Here is a 19,723-nt window from a genome sequence, read left to right as displayed (position 1 = left end):
GACGAAGGTATCAGATTTATCGCAAGGTTGATACTCACGTTTATTAGCAGGGTGTCGATAATTATTTCAGCATGTCGTATAAAGCCAGTACGATCCGTTATACCTTGACAGAGCTGGAAAATCCTTGGCGAGGCAGACTCATCGAAGCAGCAAGAGAAACGTCGCACAATTTCATCATCGCGATAAAAGACGGTTTGCTGGTACGTTCTTACATCAATTATGGCGTTAGAAAAGTCCAATTTTCACAAGGCAATTAACACAGCATATATAAATGTACATAGAATATGTACATTTCTGTTATACGTCAGAGACAATCAATACAAAGTTTTTTATTTCAGAAAAATGAGTCATAAAATCACAAGAAACATCAGAGATATAACTTACTGAATTTTTAAGCAATTTAGTCGCTCTTTTCAATCAAAAGCAATATATTTAAATTAATGTAAATATTGTATATATATATATATAATGAAATATATACACACACATATACAATTAATTTTAATTATATATAAAAAAATATTTCACAGAGATTAAATTTTTTAATATTTTGTATTAAATATCTTGATAATTATTGATAATTATATTTATATTATTATATTAAAAGTTTATGAAAGTAAAATCTATTTGAATTTTAATAACCGTAACGTGTTTTTATTTATTTATTTTTTTTTTTTAATTCCGAGTTATACATTAGAAGATCAAGGTTCTAAACAGCGTTTATCTGACAAATTGAGGGCACTTTTCTAGATGGGAGGTATCATGTTTTCCACTATCCTGTTATTGTTTGTTGGAATATTGAACGCGAAAGCTGTGGATTATGAAGACGTAGCGAATTTATTGCCGACGGAACCTCAAACTACAAACGATACGTTGGCTGCCATTGTGCAGGATCCGGTCGTACAGGATGCTGTGCAAGACGCGATCGGCAATGGATCCTTGGAAGGCTTGGTAGTGAAAAAGAAGGTCTTTGTTATACCCGCCACTGAACCCAATAAGGTACGTATAAAAACATCCTTTTCAGAAATGCAATTAAAAAATGTAATTAATATAATATTAATACATATTGATCTAATACTTTCATGCATCTTTTCACTGAAGAAAATACCATGTCTAAGAATGCAACTGAATACTGCTGTTAGCAATTAGTTCGTTAATCATTAGGTTGATTAGGATTGTTAGTTTTTATTAACAATGGCAGAATAACTCAAAGTATGATTAATCATTTATGTAACAGCAATTCAGAGATGTTGCTAATTAATTATCCGAAGAAATTACATAATTATTCTGTCACAATATTAATTATTACTGCGTCAAATTCTTTTGATATAGACTTAGATGATATTTGTTTAGAGAGAAAAAGAAAGAGAATAAAATAAATTTAGTATATAAAATATAATCGAATTACTCTTCGTTGCTGTTGGAAAATAAGTTGTCGTATCGTTTCTTTTTTAAGGTGATGTCTCAACGCGAGCAGGTTCTCGTCGTTCCCATGATGCATTTAGAAGATGTGCGAAAAAATATAACAGAGACTGCAAATGCGGGAACAGATGTGGATGACTTGACATTTACAGATATCCAATCCTTTACCAAGAACGATGAAGATGAATATGCATACTCGGTAAAATACGAAAGGATGCTATATTAATATTCAAATGCGCGAATTTATTGATGCATTATTTGGTGCTAATTTTACTTCACTCTTTTAAATCTCATTCTCTCTTTTAATATTTTGAAGATTTTTTAATATTTAAATTTTTTTTTTTTTTTTCCATAATTGATTCATTATTTCCGAAAAGTATGATACGTACTAAATTTGAAATAAATAAAGAACTTGCTTATTATACCTTGTGCTTAACGTTACAGTTAATCAAGTTTAATATAATACAAGAGATTCCAAAAACATGATAATTTTTAAAATTCTTGGTATTATATTTTATATGCAATTATATATGTGAAATATGCAATTTATTTTCCTTTCGTACGACATATATATAATCATTTTCATACAACGTAGCAAATTTATTATTATGTTTTAAGGAATTTACGAGTAAGTCATCAAAGCGTCTGCGATCATTCGCAACATTGCCGAAAATTTAATTTTCCAGAGAAATGAAAATAATCCGTTCCAACCATCGCAGCCTGGTGATTTATACGAAGCGTTAACCGAGATTTCTAGAACTACGCAGAAGCCGATGTTTCCTATCGATAAAATACCGCAAGAAATTCCATATCTCATAGTAAATCCGACTCAGGAAATAACGCTTCCGGAGCATTCATCGCCCACGATATCGGTGCCGATTATAGCGTTTCTCGATCCCGCAAAGATCACTGATGATAGAATTGACGTGCCAATCGTGACAGCGTTATCAAGAAATGATGCCTTAAAGAATCAACTGAAGAAGGGACGCGACGAAATTCAACGGAACGTTCAAGATTACATTGATGAAAACTCGTGGAGCGTTGATCCCAATAACTGGCGACTCACTTCTTCCCATTCAAAGGTAAATTGTTTTCCGCTATCTTCAAGAAAATATCTTTTATAAAGAGTTTGTTGTTCTATTTTTTTTTTAAATGCAAAATTTTGAAGTGTGCAAAAAACTGTAAAAAGATAATAATTTCATGTATGTGTGATGATTTTTCTATTAAACCATTTTTCTAAAATAATTATAAATTTAAGTACAATAAATAACTATATTATATTTTATATTAATATAAGTTAGAAAATATAGAATAAAACGTTGCATAAAATAAGATTTAAAATTATATCACCGAGATATACTAAAATATTTACGATTCTTCGTTAAGTGACATTTCAGAATTTTAATAAAACATAACTGTTATTATCCAATTAATTATATTAATTAATTATTATTTGCAAAATTCATTACATTAGTTAGCATTTAAAAATAGAAAAATAAAAATTTGAAAGAAAATTGAAAGATATTTCCTCATCTAGATGCAAGTATCTTCACTATATGAACCGACTACAATAAAGATCGAACATAAAAATGAAAATCCGTTACCAATCGCAATGCCTAGTATTGATATTGCAACACCACTCTTTTGGACCTCGGATGAGGATACTAATTATCTTAAAGATCCATATGACATGGATACCGCTGCAGATATCGTTTTTAGACCGCTTTTTAGATACCGACAGGAAGCGCAGCAGAGATCTTATAGAAGATCGACTTATCGAAGATATAATCCCTATGATTCTACGAGACGCAACCATCGATATAAATCTCGATATTCGAACGATTATTATTAGCGTATTAATATTCTTAATGAATATTTTTGTTATCTGATATTATATAGTACGCTTATTGTTATAAATATTTTATTATAATATTAATATTATCAAGTTAAGCTACGTAAGTTACGCTATGTAAAGCTAGGAATTATTAAATATATCATTTATTCATGTCAATTTTTAAATTATTAAACTGATTTTCTCAAGTATGTAACAAAAATTTAATACGATAAAAATAATAAAATATACTCAATTAATATTTTAATTGGTAAATGATTATTATCAATATTTATAGTATATAGAATGACGTTTTATAATATATTTTAATTGAACTAGTATATATATATATATATATACACAAAACAGCGTACAATTTATATTTGCTTTATCTATTCTATTATTTTAATTATTAGCCATTATTTATCAGTTTTTAAGAAACGATATGCCAGTTTTGCTCACACTATTTTTCGTGTGAAAAAAAAAAAAATTTTCCATCGAACTACAAAATATTAAAAATACGTAATTTTAAGGAACAAAACAATGTACCTATTCTTTTTTAAAGTAATGAACAAAGAATATAAAAAGAAATTTTAAAGAAACTATCAAAAGCACGTTAAAGTTGAAACTTCAAGCTTCAAAATGCTTTTTTAATTTATTGTCAGATATTTATAAGCATAGATATCAAATTGTTAAATAAATCTTCTAAAATGTACAGTAATTATTACAGTACACTAATTTTTCGTATAGAAATAAAATATTTATTTTGTGTTAATGATAGCGAGTTATTATTATTGCATCTAATTTTCCACAATAACACTCACTGCAATAATTAATTATATTCTATTTGCATATTATAGTGAGAGGGCTAGAAATATCGTTAAAACACTATTCATTTCTTCATTTAATAATGATTTGTTTTGCATTAAACATGTTTATATAACACAAAGATCTTGCAACAGTATTATACAGGACAATCTACAAGTTTCTAACGTTAGACGATAATGAAATTACGAATATTAGTTAAACAAGTCGCTCTCGTTAAACGAATAATTCGATGAATGATCATTAGCGTTCTTTCTGAGAATACGATGGTAAAAATTATTGCAATCCGTAGTAAACAGTGTCATCGTTAAATATCCTTAGAGGAAACAGTCACTAGTTCTTCCATAGTCATCTATTCATTCATACGACGTAAGATAGCGGTTGTCTAACTTTCCATGATGTTCCGAAACCTTCGAACTCCGGATTGAAAAAAAATGTGGTCCCTGCTATAACTTTCTTCAATTAAAATTTATAAAACATAAAATTTTATGCGCAGCATAATTTGCTGAAGAGAGAAAAAAGGTGATAGAAAAAAAATATAATTATTTCATTATTTTTATATCTTGCTAGAATTATTTCCATATCTATGTATGACAAAATTACTTCCAAACTTTGAGAAACACTGTCACGAATCATCGACATTAGGAGAATGGGAAAGCCGTTGGCGTGTGAGACATGTGTGAGTCGTATGTTTAGCGAATGTTTAGCGATCATTAAACAGACGTTTAACACCTGCACAATTCACTGTCAACTAGCAAGGACGAATATATTAATTATTCTTCGTTTACGCTAAGATCAGAAATAGTTTTGGTATCTCTGAATAATTGCAATATGACAAATTAAAATCCCCCGAGAAGGGGAGCTCTCTCTGTCTGTCTATCTGTCTGTCTTTCTCTCTCTCTCTCTCTCTCTCTATAATTATTACTTTTTTTATAATATTTAATTATAATATTATTATATATTATATATTGCTCATAAATAATTTATTTGTAAAAGTTTTATATTCAATTTATTTATCATCACAAATTAATCTGAAACATAGTCTTTAATTTATTTTATTAATCTTTATTAATATAATTGGTGTAAGATAATTACAGCATTCTCAGACCTTTCACAGAATAAAGAGCAGCCAAAAGTCTGTTTCTTCTGACATATCTTTTTTTATTGAGGGCTTTTACCCGTGTCCATCTCAGAATAAAAGAAGCATTGCGATTTTTCGAGTTTCTTAACCCATTCGTACGGTTCGTTTACAAGGATGATTCATTGCAGTCCCGGAGCAACGGCATCTTTACCAAGAATTAGTCCGCTCTCTCGCTCCACAATGAATCTGCGTATCACAGACTCATGTATAAGAGTAGCTTAATTGTACACGTTCTTTAAGATTGTAGACCGCTTTACGTATATAACCGTTACGCGGTCGATCTTTTCCCTCAAACGTCGCTTAAGAGTCCAAGCAAGAGCTAGGAAGTGTATCGCAAACAAGATATCCACGATAGGATAAAAGAGGGCTACACGATGAGATTGACGTTGATGGTAAGAATAAAAATTGATATCATTTATGTATCTACTACATAATTAATTTTCTTGTATTAAGCTCGATTCTTTTCACTACTTTTTAGAAAATTTTTTTGATTGGATGTTATTCGGAAAGTTTTATAGTTTAAAATACATTGTATCAAAAATTGTAATCATTATTATAACATTTATTTGATTCTTTATGCTTATATTAATAGAAAGGATTTAATTTAATACGAATTATTATGTTAAGAGATAAAATTAATCTACGATATATAAATATAACTTGTTTTCAAAGATATAGCATATTAATTATGATAATTTTCAATATTAAAAAAATCTTGCTTTTAATTTTATTTAATTATTTTTTCATTAATTATAAAAGTCTATATTTTTTTATTAAATCTTGATTAAAATTTTCCGTTCGCTTACATAAGGATTTTAAGCGTTCTGTAAAATTTACTTTAATTAATAATTTTTTGTGGTATAAACAGCATAATGTGGAGAAATATTGAGTATTTTCCAATCATCAGTAAAAGCAGAAATCATAAACGTTGATGAAATATTATTTTATTATTATTGTATAACGCTGAAACACATCGAGCAAACTGGTTATCATTGAATCTCGTTAAAAGGCTTCTCGTGAAATTGCGGACACGACATTTTATTCCAATTAAGTAAATGCCATTGGGACGCATAAAAAAACGTATAATCTTCCGCGTTTTTATTAAGGCATGATTAAGATTATCATGGCAGACCACAAAAGATAAGAAAAGAAAACATTTATATGTTTCGTCATATAGTAGAAATTACAATATTATTAAGAATTTAAATAACATAACAATCTCTTTAATCTAATATATGTACAATACTAATTTATAAATATATCAATATTTTTTTCATTTATTCTTTTTCTTCCATTAAAATTTATTTTTGTAGAAATAATATCATAATATCTATTGTATATTTAAAGATAAAAGCATTGTTTTAAATTTAACATCTTCTTAAATAGTTGAAGCTAATCATAATTGATATTATATAAATATTATTATTAATTTATTTTTCAGTTATTTTTACTAACTGTCTCGCTGAGTTTGAGCACGGCTCGAGTTGGACAAAGCACGAATGTTTTGTCAGATTCCACCGTTCGAGCAATCGACGAACCTGATTGCCCGCAATCACACAAATCTCCGGATAATATTAAAAACATCAAGCGCGTACAGATCCGCAGTCAAACTGAATTAAACGGTAAGGTGCAAAGAATTCATCCGGAATTCGACGAGGAGGATAAACCTGGCATTCGCGTATACGGTTTGCCGAGAAAAAGCTTACAAGATAATGGCATTATCGAGAGAGTGAATCTTGGAGAAGATGAGATAGATGATGCCTCAAAAAATGGCCGATTGGTGAATATTATCTTTAATTCATCAATATGTAACATATATTTTTTTGAATATATAATTTAAATTCTCTCGAGTTATCCTTGATGTTACTATTTCTTAGGATATTGTCTTAAAAGCAACAAAATATTAAATATGTTTAAGAAATATATTAATTTTAATTTAATTATAATACATAATAAAAATCAGAAAAATAGCTTAATAAATATAATTTTAGTAATTATTAATTAATTAATTTTACTGTAATAATATAATTATTAATTATATTTATTAATTAATAATTATATTATTACAGTAAAAATACATATTAATTCAAATTGGCTTGAAAATATCTTACAATGAAATTATAGAAGAAAATCATATCACATAATACGCGTGTATTATGCATAACAAATATCATCTGTGATAAACGCCATCTCTGACAAATGTTGTATTTTTTCAGGTGGAGGCTTATGGAATACCGAAGAATAATATGGAGACCAATGGCTTTATCGAAAGACTAGCGTTTCCAAGCGTAGGTCGTCAGCCTGCCACATTGGGGTCACAACGCGAAAACGTCAGAGTAAGGAGATCCGTTCGCACGGGATCGGAGAACAAAGTCGAAGAAAAGATCATTAGCGAGGCAGAGGATATGGAAGCACAGGACGCGAAGGTCTTTAGGCCTTTATTTGTCTACAGACAACAAGTAGCCGCCAGAGAAAGACGGAAGCACGCAAGGAACGTAGCGCACAGAAATCATTTGCACGCGATTCATCAACCTTGCAATTATTGATGAATAACCTATTGATCTTACCGAGAACAAAAACATAAACATGACATGTTCCTCATTCTCTAAAAGTTAAGCTTAACTTGCACTAGATTTCCTAGATATAATGTAAGACAGTGTGTGTCTTTATATAAAATAATTTTATTACAAAATCTACACATTAATTTTTCAAAAAGATTTAGGTTTGGCTTTATGTATTATTATTAAGCTTATATATCATCAATTGTATTTAAATAGTCGCTTTAATTACAAATTGTTATCCATTCCAAAATAATAAGATGGCACATATTTTTCAAAAAACGAATTTTGCAATTAATATATTTTACATCTAAGCATGTGGTTAAAACTATGATTTTGTTCTTTTCAAAAGACGATGCTAAAAAGTATTATAGAAATAGTAATCTTTGACAGCAATATTTTTTTTTGACATATTTATATGTGTATGAAATTAGTACGCTTATTTTAAACAGAATCACGTATAGACTTATTATTATTACTACAGCATATATATCTAATATCTAATGCATTATGCGATGCATAAAAATAAATAAATGAAAACAAAATTTTAATATCACATAAATGATGCCTATTTACGCGGTTATAAGTATTAAAATAATTAGAGATTGTTTTATACTTGATTAAAAAAAATTAGTTATATATAAATTTGCCAGAAAATATCTATTAAAGTCAAAATTGTAGATTTCGATGTTCAGCCATTGCTAATAAATTTGTACAATGTTTGACACAGCATTTGACAGTTGTGTAATAAATGGACAACAAATCGCACGTGTTATAATACTCATTTAATAATATTTGCTTAGCCTCCAAAATTTAAAAGTTGGTGAAAAGCAATTATGCGATTTTAAAAACAAAAATGCTGTGAATTACTTTCAAATTATCACGTCCAATTTCTCGATCATTATTTAACGCAATATAGGCTAGGATTCAAGAGATCGTAGTATTTTATAAAATTTAAGATTGTGTCTACTTTCAAGAGGCGAACGTATATTAAGCATAAAAATACGAAGTGTAATATAATTTATCTAAAAACTGTACGATCAAGAAATTAATAATCGCGTGAGTCTCTTCATTTTGTTATCTTTTAACGTTATAAATTACTTTTTTATACTTATGTCAAACGCGAATGTAATTAAAAATAATCATTACTATATTTAAATAGTAAAAGATTATTTATATTTAAAATATTATAATTAATTTGTGTTTTATCTTGTATAATGTTTGTTTTATAATATATTAGCATGCATAGAAAGGTACAGAGTATGCTTGATATAAGCAAAATTGTCTCTGTGATTGTCATACATGTACTCGATTTATTATTGCTCCTTGTGTTACTGCCATTCATGGTTTGGAAATGGATTTCCGCAAGGCATCATATAATAGTAATTTTGAGAGCGATTATTGAAGTAAGGTTTAATAATTATTAAATATTACAGAAGTATTAAAAATATTAAATTTAATTCTTACTTTTATTTTTTTTTTTTTTTAATTTCGTAAATATTTTCATCTACTATTTATCTCTATATATATCAACGTTTTAAATTTGTGTAAATAATTTATAATTTTTTTCTAGATTACATTAGAAATGATAATGTGGATTATCTTGGCTGGCGTGTCAATATTTATGACTGTGTTTGTCATATTTGACGATGTGTATTGCAGCAAGACACATCATGACAATCAAGAAAAATATTTACACGTTACATTGCCTGATAATGATGATAAAAATTCTCATATATCATAAAGTCTTTAAAATCTTATAGAAAAGTAGAATGTAACTTTATAAAATGAAAATTGTTATAAGTTATATTGCAATATATTGTATTTATAGCGATAAAATTAATTTCTAAAAATAGCTGTTTTACGTTTTTTTATCAAAATTCAACCAGATATTGTAAAGTGCAAATAAGATAGTGAGAAATGACACAAAAATGACAAAGTTTTTAACTAGAAAATAATAAAGTAGCAAAATATATCTCGAGCAAACCCAAAATATATTCAAGCAATTGTAAAAATTTTGGAGGCACTCTTAGATTTGCAAATTTTGTTTCGAGATAGAAAATTTGAAAAAAATGTTGTCATTATAGAATAGATTAATGATATACAAAGCAAGAGTCAAATTTTTTTTTATGAATTTCGATACTATTTTTTAGATTTGACACGTCATTTTGAAAGAAATCATGTGGATAATAAAATTACTTTTCCTTGTCGTAAATTCTTATAAATTAAAATATTTTTTAATAGCGTATTTTTTAATTAAAATAGAATTATATGATAATACGGAAAGAAAGTAACAATAAATTTCGAGACTTTTGAGATGTCTTGATACATCTTGAGAATATTAATTTAACACACGTCTCTTTTAAGGTTGGATCTATTGAACGAGAGAAAATGTAATAAAATATTAAAATTTTGAAATAGTTAATTTCACAGTGTAAGACATTTTATAAAGACAATAACAGTATTCAAAGCGCGCCTAAGTTACGATTAGTATACGTTGCTCTTTGTCAACTGGGTTGCTATAATAGAGGCATATGCATGCGACTTAATCTTCAGTAACGTAACAAGGAATGACATGTTAAATAAATTTTTTTCTTGTAGAAGACTCTTGTATATTATTCTAAAAATATATTATTATAAAAATAGTTTTTTTAAAATAAATATTGCAATGACTTTTATTTCATACATTCACTATAATTAAACAAAAAAGATTTTTCTTTAAATATAATTTGAAAACGATTGATTTTTGGACATGTTTGCTATTTGTAAATTTATTTTAATAAGTAACTGTATGAGTGCAAAATTTGGATTTTTTTAAATTTTGTAATTTATGTTTGAATGATCAAATAATCATTTTATCTCATTTTATCACTTATTATCTCTTATTATATTCAAGTAATAGCGTTGAGTGACTGATTAAATAAAATATTAAATTTCGAAATAATATGCATTTACATGTGAACGAAATTTTTAAAATTATTTCAACCTTGTGCACGCACAATAACACTAATTAGCAAACGTGTTACGTCATTGCAGACAGCATTTACATGACAGCGTATATATGATATCTGTCGCATCATATCTCTCGTATGAATAATAAACGTCATACGAGTATTAAAGTTCTAGTCTAAAATTCTATATATAATCTAGTATTTAAATAACAAAATAAACTGATCTTATGTTAGAGATACTGAAGAACACAATAACTATTATTGCATAAGATATTCTATGCTCTCTTTCTTAAAATTCTTCTAATGTAGAACAGATCTTTTTAGAATATTCGATATTAAATATCTTTATTACTAAAAAAATCTTATATAAAAAGGCTTTACATCTGAGCTATGACTAGATGATAATTATGCTCGCACCGAATCCAAAATCTAGATTAATAATTAGATAAAATTATTATTATTTAATTATATCTTTATAAAACAAAGTTTTACACAAACAGTGTCATATAAAAGCGGTTTTCATCGTAAAAAAAAAGTTCCGATTAAAATCGATCGCAATCGCGATAAGTTATGATCGCAGTAGTCGCGGTTTCTAATGATTAGATCGCGTGTGGTAGAAGAAATCGATAATTAATGCAGATAAATTAAATTTTTACGGATGATCTTTTATCGGTGCGTTTCAGCCATAATCGACAAGACATAGGCCCAACTGATACGGTGTACGCTCCGATAATACGCTTCACGCCCCACTCGTTGCCGGCGAAATTGTCGGGAGTTCATCGCTTCATTATGTGACGCGCGGTGAAGTCTCGATAAAGACCTCTTGCTAGAGCATGCGTGATGTATTTATGCATCCAAGGACAGTTGTGTTACGATAAGCTAGCGTGCTCAAGTAGCATCAATTTCTTGCCATCGCGAGTCCAAGTGCGTTCCTTCTTTTTTCCCTTGCTGTCTGTTATTGAACTCGAGGTAGAAAGTACACAGTTGGTATTAATCGATACCAGTCGGTACCGGACGTCGCGATCTAACGTTCGATATTTCAAATTGGATTTGCTAACGAATCAAGAGGTTCGAGTGCCTGTGATAATCGGCGCAGAAATTTTTAAATTCGCTGAAAGAAAGTGCAAATTAGTACCATGAAGTACATCGCGGCGCTTGATATCGGCACCACCACGGTACGCTTCCACATTCTGGACGAGAAAGCGGTCACGGTAGCTTCCTCGGCGGAAAAGGTTCGTCGCGATTTAATTTTTATGTTTTTTAATGATCGCTAATGATTATAGTCATGCATAAAAAAAAATTTTTTTTTTCAGTCTCATCAAAAATTGTGAGATATAAGAAAAAAAATTAAGATACTGTTATCGAAAAAAATTGCAATATTATATACAAAATTTTTTTCTGCGATATATAATATAGTTTAAAAAAAAAAAAAATTTACGAGCGAGAGAGAGAGAGTGGAAATGATTGAAAGAGGGAAATTTTTATTGTTTTAATGATGCTACTGAAAAGATTCGATAAAACGGAGCAAATATTAACATAAGCAAATATCAATGATACATGAGATAGAATAAAAGTCGTAAAGACATTGTTGCATATTTTTAAAGTATCGATAAATAATGATACGCATGAGTCGACTTATCTGGTCTTTAACAGCTGACATCAATCGATTTTATAGATTTCAATATCCGATGCAGAAAAATATAAATGATTACATAATGTTTTACACTTTAGATTTATGAAAGGCATACTTAACCAAATATCTTGAAGTAGATTTATTATTTGATAATAAATTTAGATAAATCGTAAGAAACTAATTATTTTTTTTTCAGCTAATTGAAAGAATCAATCTTGAATCAAACATAAATAGACAAAAATGTCATACTTATGATAAAACAAAAAAAGAACATTTACTGTAATTCGCTATAATAATAGTCTTTTATGAAAAAGATTTAATTATTGTCATTCATGTTTTATATTGCGCATAATAAAATATTATGTAAATTAACGTTAATAGTTTCATTTTCGGCTGTGATTAATAATCGCTATGAAATTTGCATATACAAAGAGAGAATCCAGAGTCTTTGGACTTGTATCTTTATAATGCTACAATAGTCTTTGATATTTCGGTTAATATTTATGCACATATTATTAAATAAGTTAATAATAGATTTTTCAAAGGAATGCGCATTTTTATTTTTGAAACAAAAAAATTACGAAACAGATGGTGAGAGAGATGGCTTTTGCAAAGAATTTTTTTTGCAGTGATATCAGTATATAAATAATAATAGAATACTATAATGAATAATGTCATAGTCGACATAAATAATAAGAAAATAGAATTTGCAGAATACAATAAGAAACGGAAAGAAATAGCCGAGATCAGAGAGCTGTCTATATAACACCTTGAAGTCAAGGTAGTCAAGTTAACGTGAAGGTGCTTCCCTTGCGGATTAATAAATTCAGAAATATGTTACTAAGACACTTTACACAACAGACTGTATCCATCGTGCATACTTATAAGCACTGAACATCGATTTAACTATGACGACGCAAAATGAATGTCTTACTTTATACCTCGCATATGCGGAAGTTTTCTACAATCTTGAATCACAACTATTTTAAATTTGAAAAAATAATTATTTACATTTTTTTATTATTAAAAAATGGAGGAAAGTGCCTTCGAGTATTTTACACTTGTCAAAAATATTAATTAATGTTAATTTAATATTATTATTTATTTTATTCAATATTATTATTGCTTTAATAATATAGTTAGTAAATTATATTTAGTATTTATAAGAAGATCAGAAAGAATAGAATTATTCTTATTATAATATTGTTTGCATTAGTATTTTTGATTAATGTCTGTTTATGGTACCACTAGCTTTAAAGCGGATTTTTGATATTTGCTAATTGAATATAGTTAAATTTTTGAAATTGAGTACAAATATTTCAAAACTGTTTAAAAAGGATCTTGGGTATACTGAATATGTAATAATATATTTATAAAAATCTTGTACGACAACAAATTGATTAAATTTAAGAAAAATACATATTTAATAAAGCTGTTTTTAATTAATACATAAGAGAAAATTAAACAAAAAGAATTTAACCAAGCTATTTATTCCGATAGCTATTTATCATAAGTAAACTCAAAACGTTTTATGCCTACATATGTGTATATGTATATGTTATTGAAAAAAATTTATCAATATTATCTTGAATTTTTCGTTTCCATTACAGAATTTAATTTAAATTTAATGACAGAGATATTCTTTTCTATTATTTTTCCTTTGTATTTGTTATCGTTATCAATATATTCCAAGCGATGTTCATGTTATTCGCAATAATTGGCTTTTTACCCATATATCGATTGCATTACAAAAAAACATTTGTCCCGGTTTTTTAATTTTTTTTATTTTACGAAACTTTTCAGTATTTTATATAATATATATATATAACAATATATCTTTTATGCAATAGTATTATTTTATATAATAATAGAGTATTTTATATAATAGTATATATATATATATATATATATATATATATATATATATATATATATATATATATATTATAATCCAAAAACTAAAAATTAATAATAAAATTATTTATAAAATTTATGTTTTTCATAGATTATTTTAATTTTCATGTATATCATAGAGTTACATAAATCCTAAATTATTTGAGAGTCAATTTTAGTTCTAAAGGTATAACTCCTTGAAGTACAATAATTTTTACTTTATCTAAAAATTTATTTAAAGTATTTCCCGCGACGCATATTCTCTTTCATACAAAACAAGGAAAAAGTGTTGCCTATTTATTATGTGATACGTGATCATATCATTTCCATCGTTTTATACGGAAAATAAATCGTGCGTAAAGAGCATTTGTTAGAAAGTATGAAGTAGATCCAAAAATTCCAGTGTGAAAACGCATTGTAATTCTAAAATGATTAAAATCATACATGTTAGTGATTAAAAAGATACGGAATACGAATAAAAATAATATTGTATTTTATTTTTTTTTTTAATTTAGGTAAAACTGATTTATCCAGAGCCTGGATTTGTGGAGATAGATCCGGATCATTTATGGGAGATTATAATAAAAGTAATCAAGGATACATTGAAAAGTAAGTTATTAAAATGTTTTTCTAATCGTAAAATATCAATCAAATACTTAATTGTTTCTCAATTATTTTAATGGTGATAGGCAGAGTTCATACGGTCCTTAAATAGTATATGCACACGTTTTGCATTTTGCGATATCTATAATTCTGCGCGATAAGAATTATAATGATAAGAGAGAATAAATATACAGAAGTTAAACATAACCGTGCGCAAAGTACGCGAATCTTCTCCGTAATCTGGAATGGATAAACGCAGAAAATTTTGGTTTCACGCATTTTCAGTTGACACATTTAAAGCTTTAGTTTAAGTCGCGCTGGATCTTAATTTATTAATCATTTTGATGAATAAATAATTGATAACATTAAAAAATGTGACGTACCGATGATAATGTATAACGTATGCTAATTTATTTTTAATTTGTATATCGGCTCTAATTGACTTTATTTTAATAAATAAATTATTTATTGAAAAATTTGATTAATTCTTCTACATCGAAAGATCAGCATTGGCTTGAATTAGATCTTTGGCTACTTATTAAATGTGTGCCAAACCTCATCTCAATCTGTTCTAGAAATGTCCATCGTAAATCGAGATGACAACAATTGGACGCATCGAAAGTAAGCAATCACACATTCTGCTTGCGACACCCGATGCTTATTGTTTATATATTATTTAGCCGATTAAATCGTATTTTCAGGCCTTATGAAGCACTCAATTTGAGATTAAATATAAAACATTATTTGCTTTATATATAAAACTAGTTTTATGAGTGGCAGAATGCTCTCTTCTTTTTTTATAAACAAAAACATATACGGTTCACTATCTAATTATATATCACGTATAAATACGTATTCAAATCATTTTGAATTTGTTATTTTTCCTCGCAAAGAGAAGTTTAAAAATAGATATTAAGAAAAGAAGAAGTATAGATATTATTAATTTCAGGAATTTTGCCGCTTATGATCGATTGATATCTTCTTTTATGTTCAGTTTGTCATTCGTGTATTTTTGTTGTAACTCATCTCGGGTTTAGACCAATTTGTTTCATTTATGATTACAGACAGCGAGATCGATCCAAAGTCCATCGTTTGTTTTGGAATCTCGTCGCAACGATCCAGCTTTATTACCTGGGATTTAAAGACTGGAAGGCACTATCACAGGTGAGAACAACAAATATGACGAAAGTATTTCGGTGAGAATAAAATTTCTCGATCGTGTGATATTGCCATTTTAGATTTATAACATGGAAGGATCAACGTGCGGCTACTTTGGTCGATGAATGGAATCAGTCGATGACAATGGCAGGATTGCGAACAGCCTCTCGTATTTTGTACACTCTTACGAGAAGCAAACGCTTTCTGGCCGGTAGCGTGTTTAAGTTTATGAATATGCAGGTTGAAGTGTTTTACCATTTATATATTTTGTATTATCTATTATATATAAATATGTATACCATTAATGGATGTTTTAATATCGTTTCAATGATTTCTAAATCGTTCTTTTCTCGTCAAAAATAAATCATCATTAGAGCACAAGTTCGCTTTATAAAGTTTTACGGAGCTTTCTAGATTTTTCTGCCAACTATTGTTCTCTCGGCTAATATTTCCCCCGGGAGCTTAATCTCGATTTTGTTTGCAGGTTACCTCGAAATTAGTATGGGTTCTCGAAAATATACCAGGTCTTCGAGAAGCAGCATTTAACGGAGAAGCGGCATTTGGAGGCATAGATTGCTGGCTTTTATACAAATTAACAGGTAAAACATATATATTAATTATATATATTTTATTTTTTACTTTCTTTTATATTTATTTAAAATATCTATAACATTGCTAAATGTATAAATATGTAAATTCCTTTATATATCTGTTAACATTTTATCAAGATATTTGTAGTAATAATTATTTGCTATATTGTGCTGGTTAATAGCCTTTTTTTTTTCATTCGTCGCAGGAAAGCATGTAATGGATGTTTCATGTGCCTCAGCCACTGGTATATTCGATCCATTTACAATGGAATGGGCTAATTGGGTGTTAAATATTTTAAAATTACCACGCAATATTCTTCCAGAAGTAGTTGATACAGTTGGCAACTTTGGAACTATACCCGAAAGCGTATTCGGGGCTGAAATTCCCATTTATTGCTCAGTAAGTGATGAAGTTACAAAATATTTTGACATAAACAAACTGTTATTTAATTTGACAACAATTATAATTACCTACGCGATGTATATTGTATTATATATACGAGGCTTTATAAGAATTGATTTCAGAGTTAACGAACGTTTCTATTTTTAATAATAATTCGTTAAAATTAGATGGCCGATCAAGCAGCATCCTTATTTGGTTCAGGATGCTTTAAGGCTAGTGATCTTAAAGTTACTATGGGGACAGGTACTTTCGTGAATGTTAACACGGGAGCGGAAGCACACGCATCAGTCGCAGGTAATTTTGCGAAGTTATATTATTTATTTAATGACAGATTTTATCTTCAATATGTCGTGTATATCGTAAAATATATCGTATCGAAAAATATATACGATCTAAACAGAGATATAAATTATCAAAATTATTTATAGGGCTTTATCCAGTTGTTGGATGGCGAATCGGAAAAGAACTAATATACGTTGCAGAAGGATCTTCAAGCGACACTGGTATACTAATCGAATGGGCTAAGTCAATAGGTAATTCATTAGCCCTTAAATGGTTTTATAAAAAATTTGAGATTCCACAATTTTATATATATATATTAGATTTATAAATTTATTAGAAAAAGAGAGAATTTTTATTTTTAAAAACAATTCAATACTTTGTTGCAATATGCTAATTTCGATCGTGTGATTGCCGTAGGAATTGTGAACGACGCTATGGAAACAGCTGGTATGGCGAACTCAGTTAATGACACTGATGGAGTATATTTCGTCCCGGCATTCAGCGGACTACAGGTATGCATGATTTATTACAATGAATCATTTCTCTTTCGATATCCAGATATGATAAAATTATTATTATTTTTTTTTTTTTTTTACACAAGAAGACAAACATTTGTAATTAAATTAGAAAAATTATTTTCAAAACTTTTTTATTTTTATTGATTTTTTGTATATTTACGAAAATAAAAAATAAAATAAAAATATGCTGCCTTCTCAATGGCAAATATTTATAAAATACAAATTTGCTTTAAAAATTTCTTTTTAAAAAATCGATATTTAAAGAATATTATTTTTATATATTTAAAAAATATTTTATTTCCATTTTCTGTTTAAGATCTTAAAGAAAAAAATGTTGAATCTTATGAATACTTGAAGTCTAAATAGATAATATTGTACATTACTCAAAAATACATATGCGTCCCTTATTGTTTCAGGCACCTATAAATGATTATACAGCTGCAACTGGTTTCTTAGGAATAAAGCCCACCACGAAGAAAGAGCATATCATTCGATCGTTATTAGAGAGTCTCGTTTTTAGGATACAACTACTTTACGAATGTTTGTGCAAGGAAACTTCTTTCACATACCAAAAAATAAAGTAAATATTACACAATAACATTGCTAATATGTACTTGACTACTTATAGTTTACAATATTTGTAGCCATTAATAAAGGACTGATATAAGGACTGATAATAATATTTTAAAAAAGGGATTATTAATTTCTCTGTGCAATCAATTTTTTTTTTCACTTCTTATGCGATTATCAAACTTCAATATTGCAGTATCAATAAAAAGATATCAATTGACGCAAATATGTTGTTTTTTAGAGTCGACGGTGGAGTTTCCAAAAATGATTTTATTATGCAATCGTTGGCTGACTTAACGGGGTTGGAAGTGGAACGTCCGGTATCTGTCGAGATGTCCATTTTAGGAGTAGCATTTCTAGCTGGTTTACAATGCGGTATAAATCATAAATTTTATTATTTATTATTATAAATTATTTTAGATTTTTCATACATCTAATAATTTAAAGTTTTTGTTCTTTTGAGAATGTACTATTTCTTATTCAATGTTGCTTAAAAATAGACAAAGATAATTTAATAAAAGAATTACGTAATTTCCATATATATTTTTATTATTTCCTATACTTTATTTCACATGATTTTATAAAATGTATAAAATAAAAAATTGTTTATTAATTAAAATAAGAGATTATTCTTTATCTCTGATATGATATGAGAATATACAATAATAATCATTAAATTTTATACAATAAATATATATATATATATATATATATATATATATTTATTTAATCTGTTAATTATGCTTAACAATTAATAATTTTTAATGTATCGTTTAATCTCAGGATTGTGGAAGAGCAGAGAAGAAATATCGATGCTACGTCAAATAGATAGGATATTTAAGCCAAACAAAGAATCGCAATCATCTTATCAGCATGCGTTTAGCCAATGGAAACGCGCGATGGAGCGCTTCAAAAATTGGTACTGATGATACTTTCTAAATAAAAAAAACACATATTTTATGAATATATGTATATTAAGAATTTATGATAATATGAAAGCACATGTACAATGTATTTATACTATTCAATATCACAATGTTGATTAATACATATTAAATATAAATATATTTGTAACTAATTAAACAATTTTATTTTATATTAGGTTTTATAAATATAGAAAATTATTTGTTTGTGTGTGTATATATATTTTAATTTAAATATTATGAGAGAATATACACCGGTGTATTCGCATTACACAAGTAAACATGATATGTTTGTCTTTTATCGTAGATCCTACGATATGATCTGACATTAAAGCGCATTAAGACTTTCATTTTAATTGACGGTCATGTTCAAACATTACGCGTTTATATATGATATGACGATACAATAATACGTTATTAAT

At 27.8% G+C, this 19,723-nt stretch overlaps 3 protein-coding genes across 4 annotated transcripts; all 3 read left to right on the top strand.

Moving 5' to 3' along the window:
- The first annotated feature begins 121 nt into the window (after nucleotides 1–121).
- On the top strand, nucleotides 122–3,458 carry LOC138935553 (uncharacterized). Its single transcript, XM_070300210.1, has 5 exons — nucleotides 122–200; nucleotides 751–999; nucleotides 1,457–1,621; nucleotides 2,109–2,504; nucleotides 2,960–3,458. Exons 2-5 carry the CDS (start codon nucleotides 751–753, stop codon nucleotides 3,272–3,274), a joined length of 1,125 nt encoding a protein of 374 aa, XP_070156311.1. The 5' UTR covers nucleotides 122–200; the 3' UTR covers nucleotides 3,275–3,458.
- Nucleotides 3,459–5,462: 2,004 nt separating this feature from the next.
- On the top strand, nucleotides 5,463–8,107 carry LOC138935534 (uncharacterized). The gene is made up of 3 exons (XM_070300182.1): nucleotides 5,463–5,611; nucleotides 6,661–6,999; nucleotides 7,436–8,107. The coding sequence occupies exons 1-3, from the start codon at nucleotides 5,594–5,596 to the stop codon at nucleotides 7,763–7,765; spliced, it is 687 nt and encodes a 228-aa protein (XP_070156283.1). The 5' UTR covers nucleotides 5,463–5,593; the 3' UTR covers nucleotides 7,766–8,107.
- A 3,424-nt stretch (nucleotides 8,108–11,531) lies between these two features.
- Nucleotides 11,532–19,442, top strand: LOC138935675 (glycerol kinase 5). Of its 2 annotated transcripts, none has more exons than XM_070300433.1 (12): nucleotides 11,532–11,960; nucleotides 14,770–14,863; nucleotides 15,922–16,021; nucleotides 16,096–16,255; nucleotides 16,500–16,614; nucleotides 16,812–17,005; nucleotides 17,176–17,302; nucleotides 17,437–17,541; nucleotides 17,708–17,802; nucleotides 18,225–18,388; nucleotides 18,620–18,753; nucleotides 19,162–19,441. In XM_070300433.1, exons 1-12 carry the CDS (start codon nucleotides 11,865–11,867, stop codon nucleotides 19,302–19,304), a joined length of 1,527 nt encoding a protein of 508 aa, XP_070156534.1. In that variant the 5' UTR covers nucleotides 11,532–11,864; the 3' UTR covers nucleotides 19,305–19,441. The 2 variants fall into 2 exon arrangements, with proteins under 2 accessions (XP_070156534.1, XP_070156535.1); XM_070300434.1 differs by lacking the exon at nucleotides 11,532–11,960 and adding an exon at nucleotides 15,433–15,478 and having other exon boundaries at nucleotides 14,809–14,863; nucleotides 19,162–19,442.
- Nucleotides 19,443–19,723: the final 281 nt, after the last annotated feature.

The sequence above is a fragment of the Polyergus mexicanus genome, unplaced genomic scaffold (genome assembly GCF_030449975.1).
Source record: "Polyergus mexicanus isolate NDT 795.1 unplaced genomic scaffold, iyPolMexi1.0 SCAF_8, whole genome shotgun sequence".
NCBI classification, from domain to species: Eukaryota; Metazoa; Arthropoda; class Insecta; order Hymenoptera; family Formicidae; genus Polyergus; species Polyergus mexicanus.
Note: the sequence above shows the minus strand (reverse complement) of the source record. Positions and strands in the feature narration are given on the sequence as shown.

Coding starts and splice junctions, on each gene's coding strand:
- LOC138935675 (XM_070300433.1), top strand. CDS start 11,865: ATGAAGTACATCGCGGCGCTTGATATCGGCACCACCACGGTACGCTTC. Junction 17,303..17,436: donor AGCACACGCATCAGTCGCAG/GTAATTTTGCGA, acceptor AATTATTTATAG/GGCTTTATCCAGTTGTTGGA. Junction 17,542..17,707: donor CGAATGGGCTAAGTCAATAG/GTAATTCATTAG, acceptor TGATTGCCGTAG/GAATTGTGAACGACGCTATG.
- LOC138935553 (XM_070300210.1), top strand. CDS start 751: ATGGGAGGTATCATGTTTTCCACTATCCTGTTATTGTTTGTTGGAATA. Junction 1,000..1,456: donor CCGCCACTGAACCCAATAAG/GTACGTATAAAA, acceptor TTCTTTTTTAAG/GTGATGTCTCAACGCGAGCA. Junction 1,622..2,108: donor AAGATGAATATGCATACTCG/GTAAAATACGAA, acceptor TTAATTTTCCAG/AGAAATGAAAATAATCCGTT.
- LOC138935534 (XM_070300182.1), top strand. Junction 7,000..7,435: donor CCTCAAAAAATGGCCGATTG/GTGAATATTATC, acceptor GTATTTTTTCAG/GTGGAGGCTTATGGAATACC.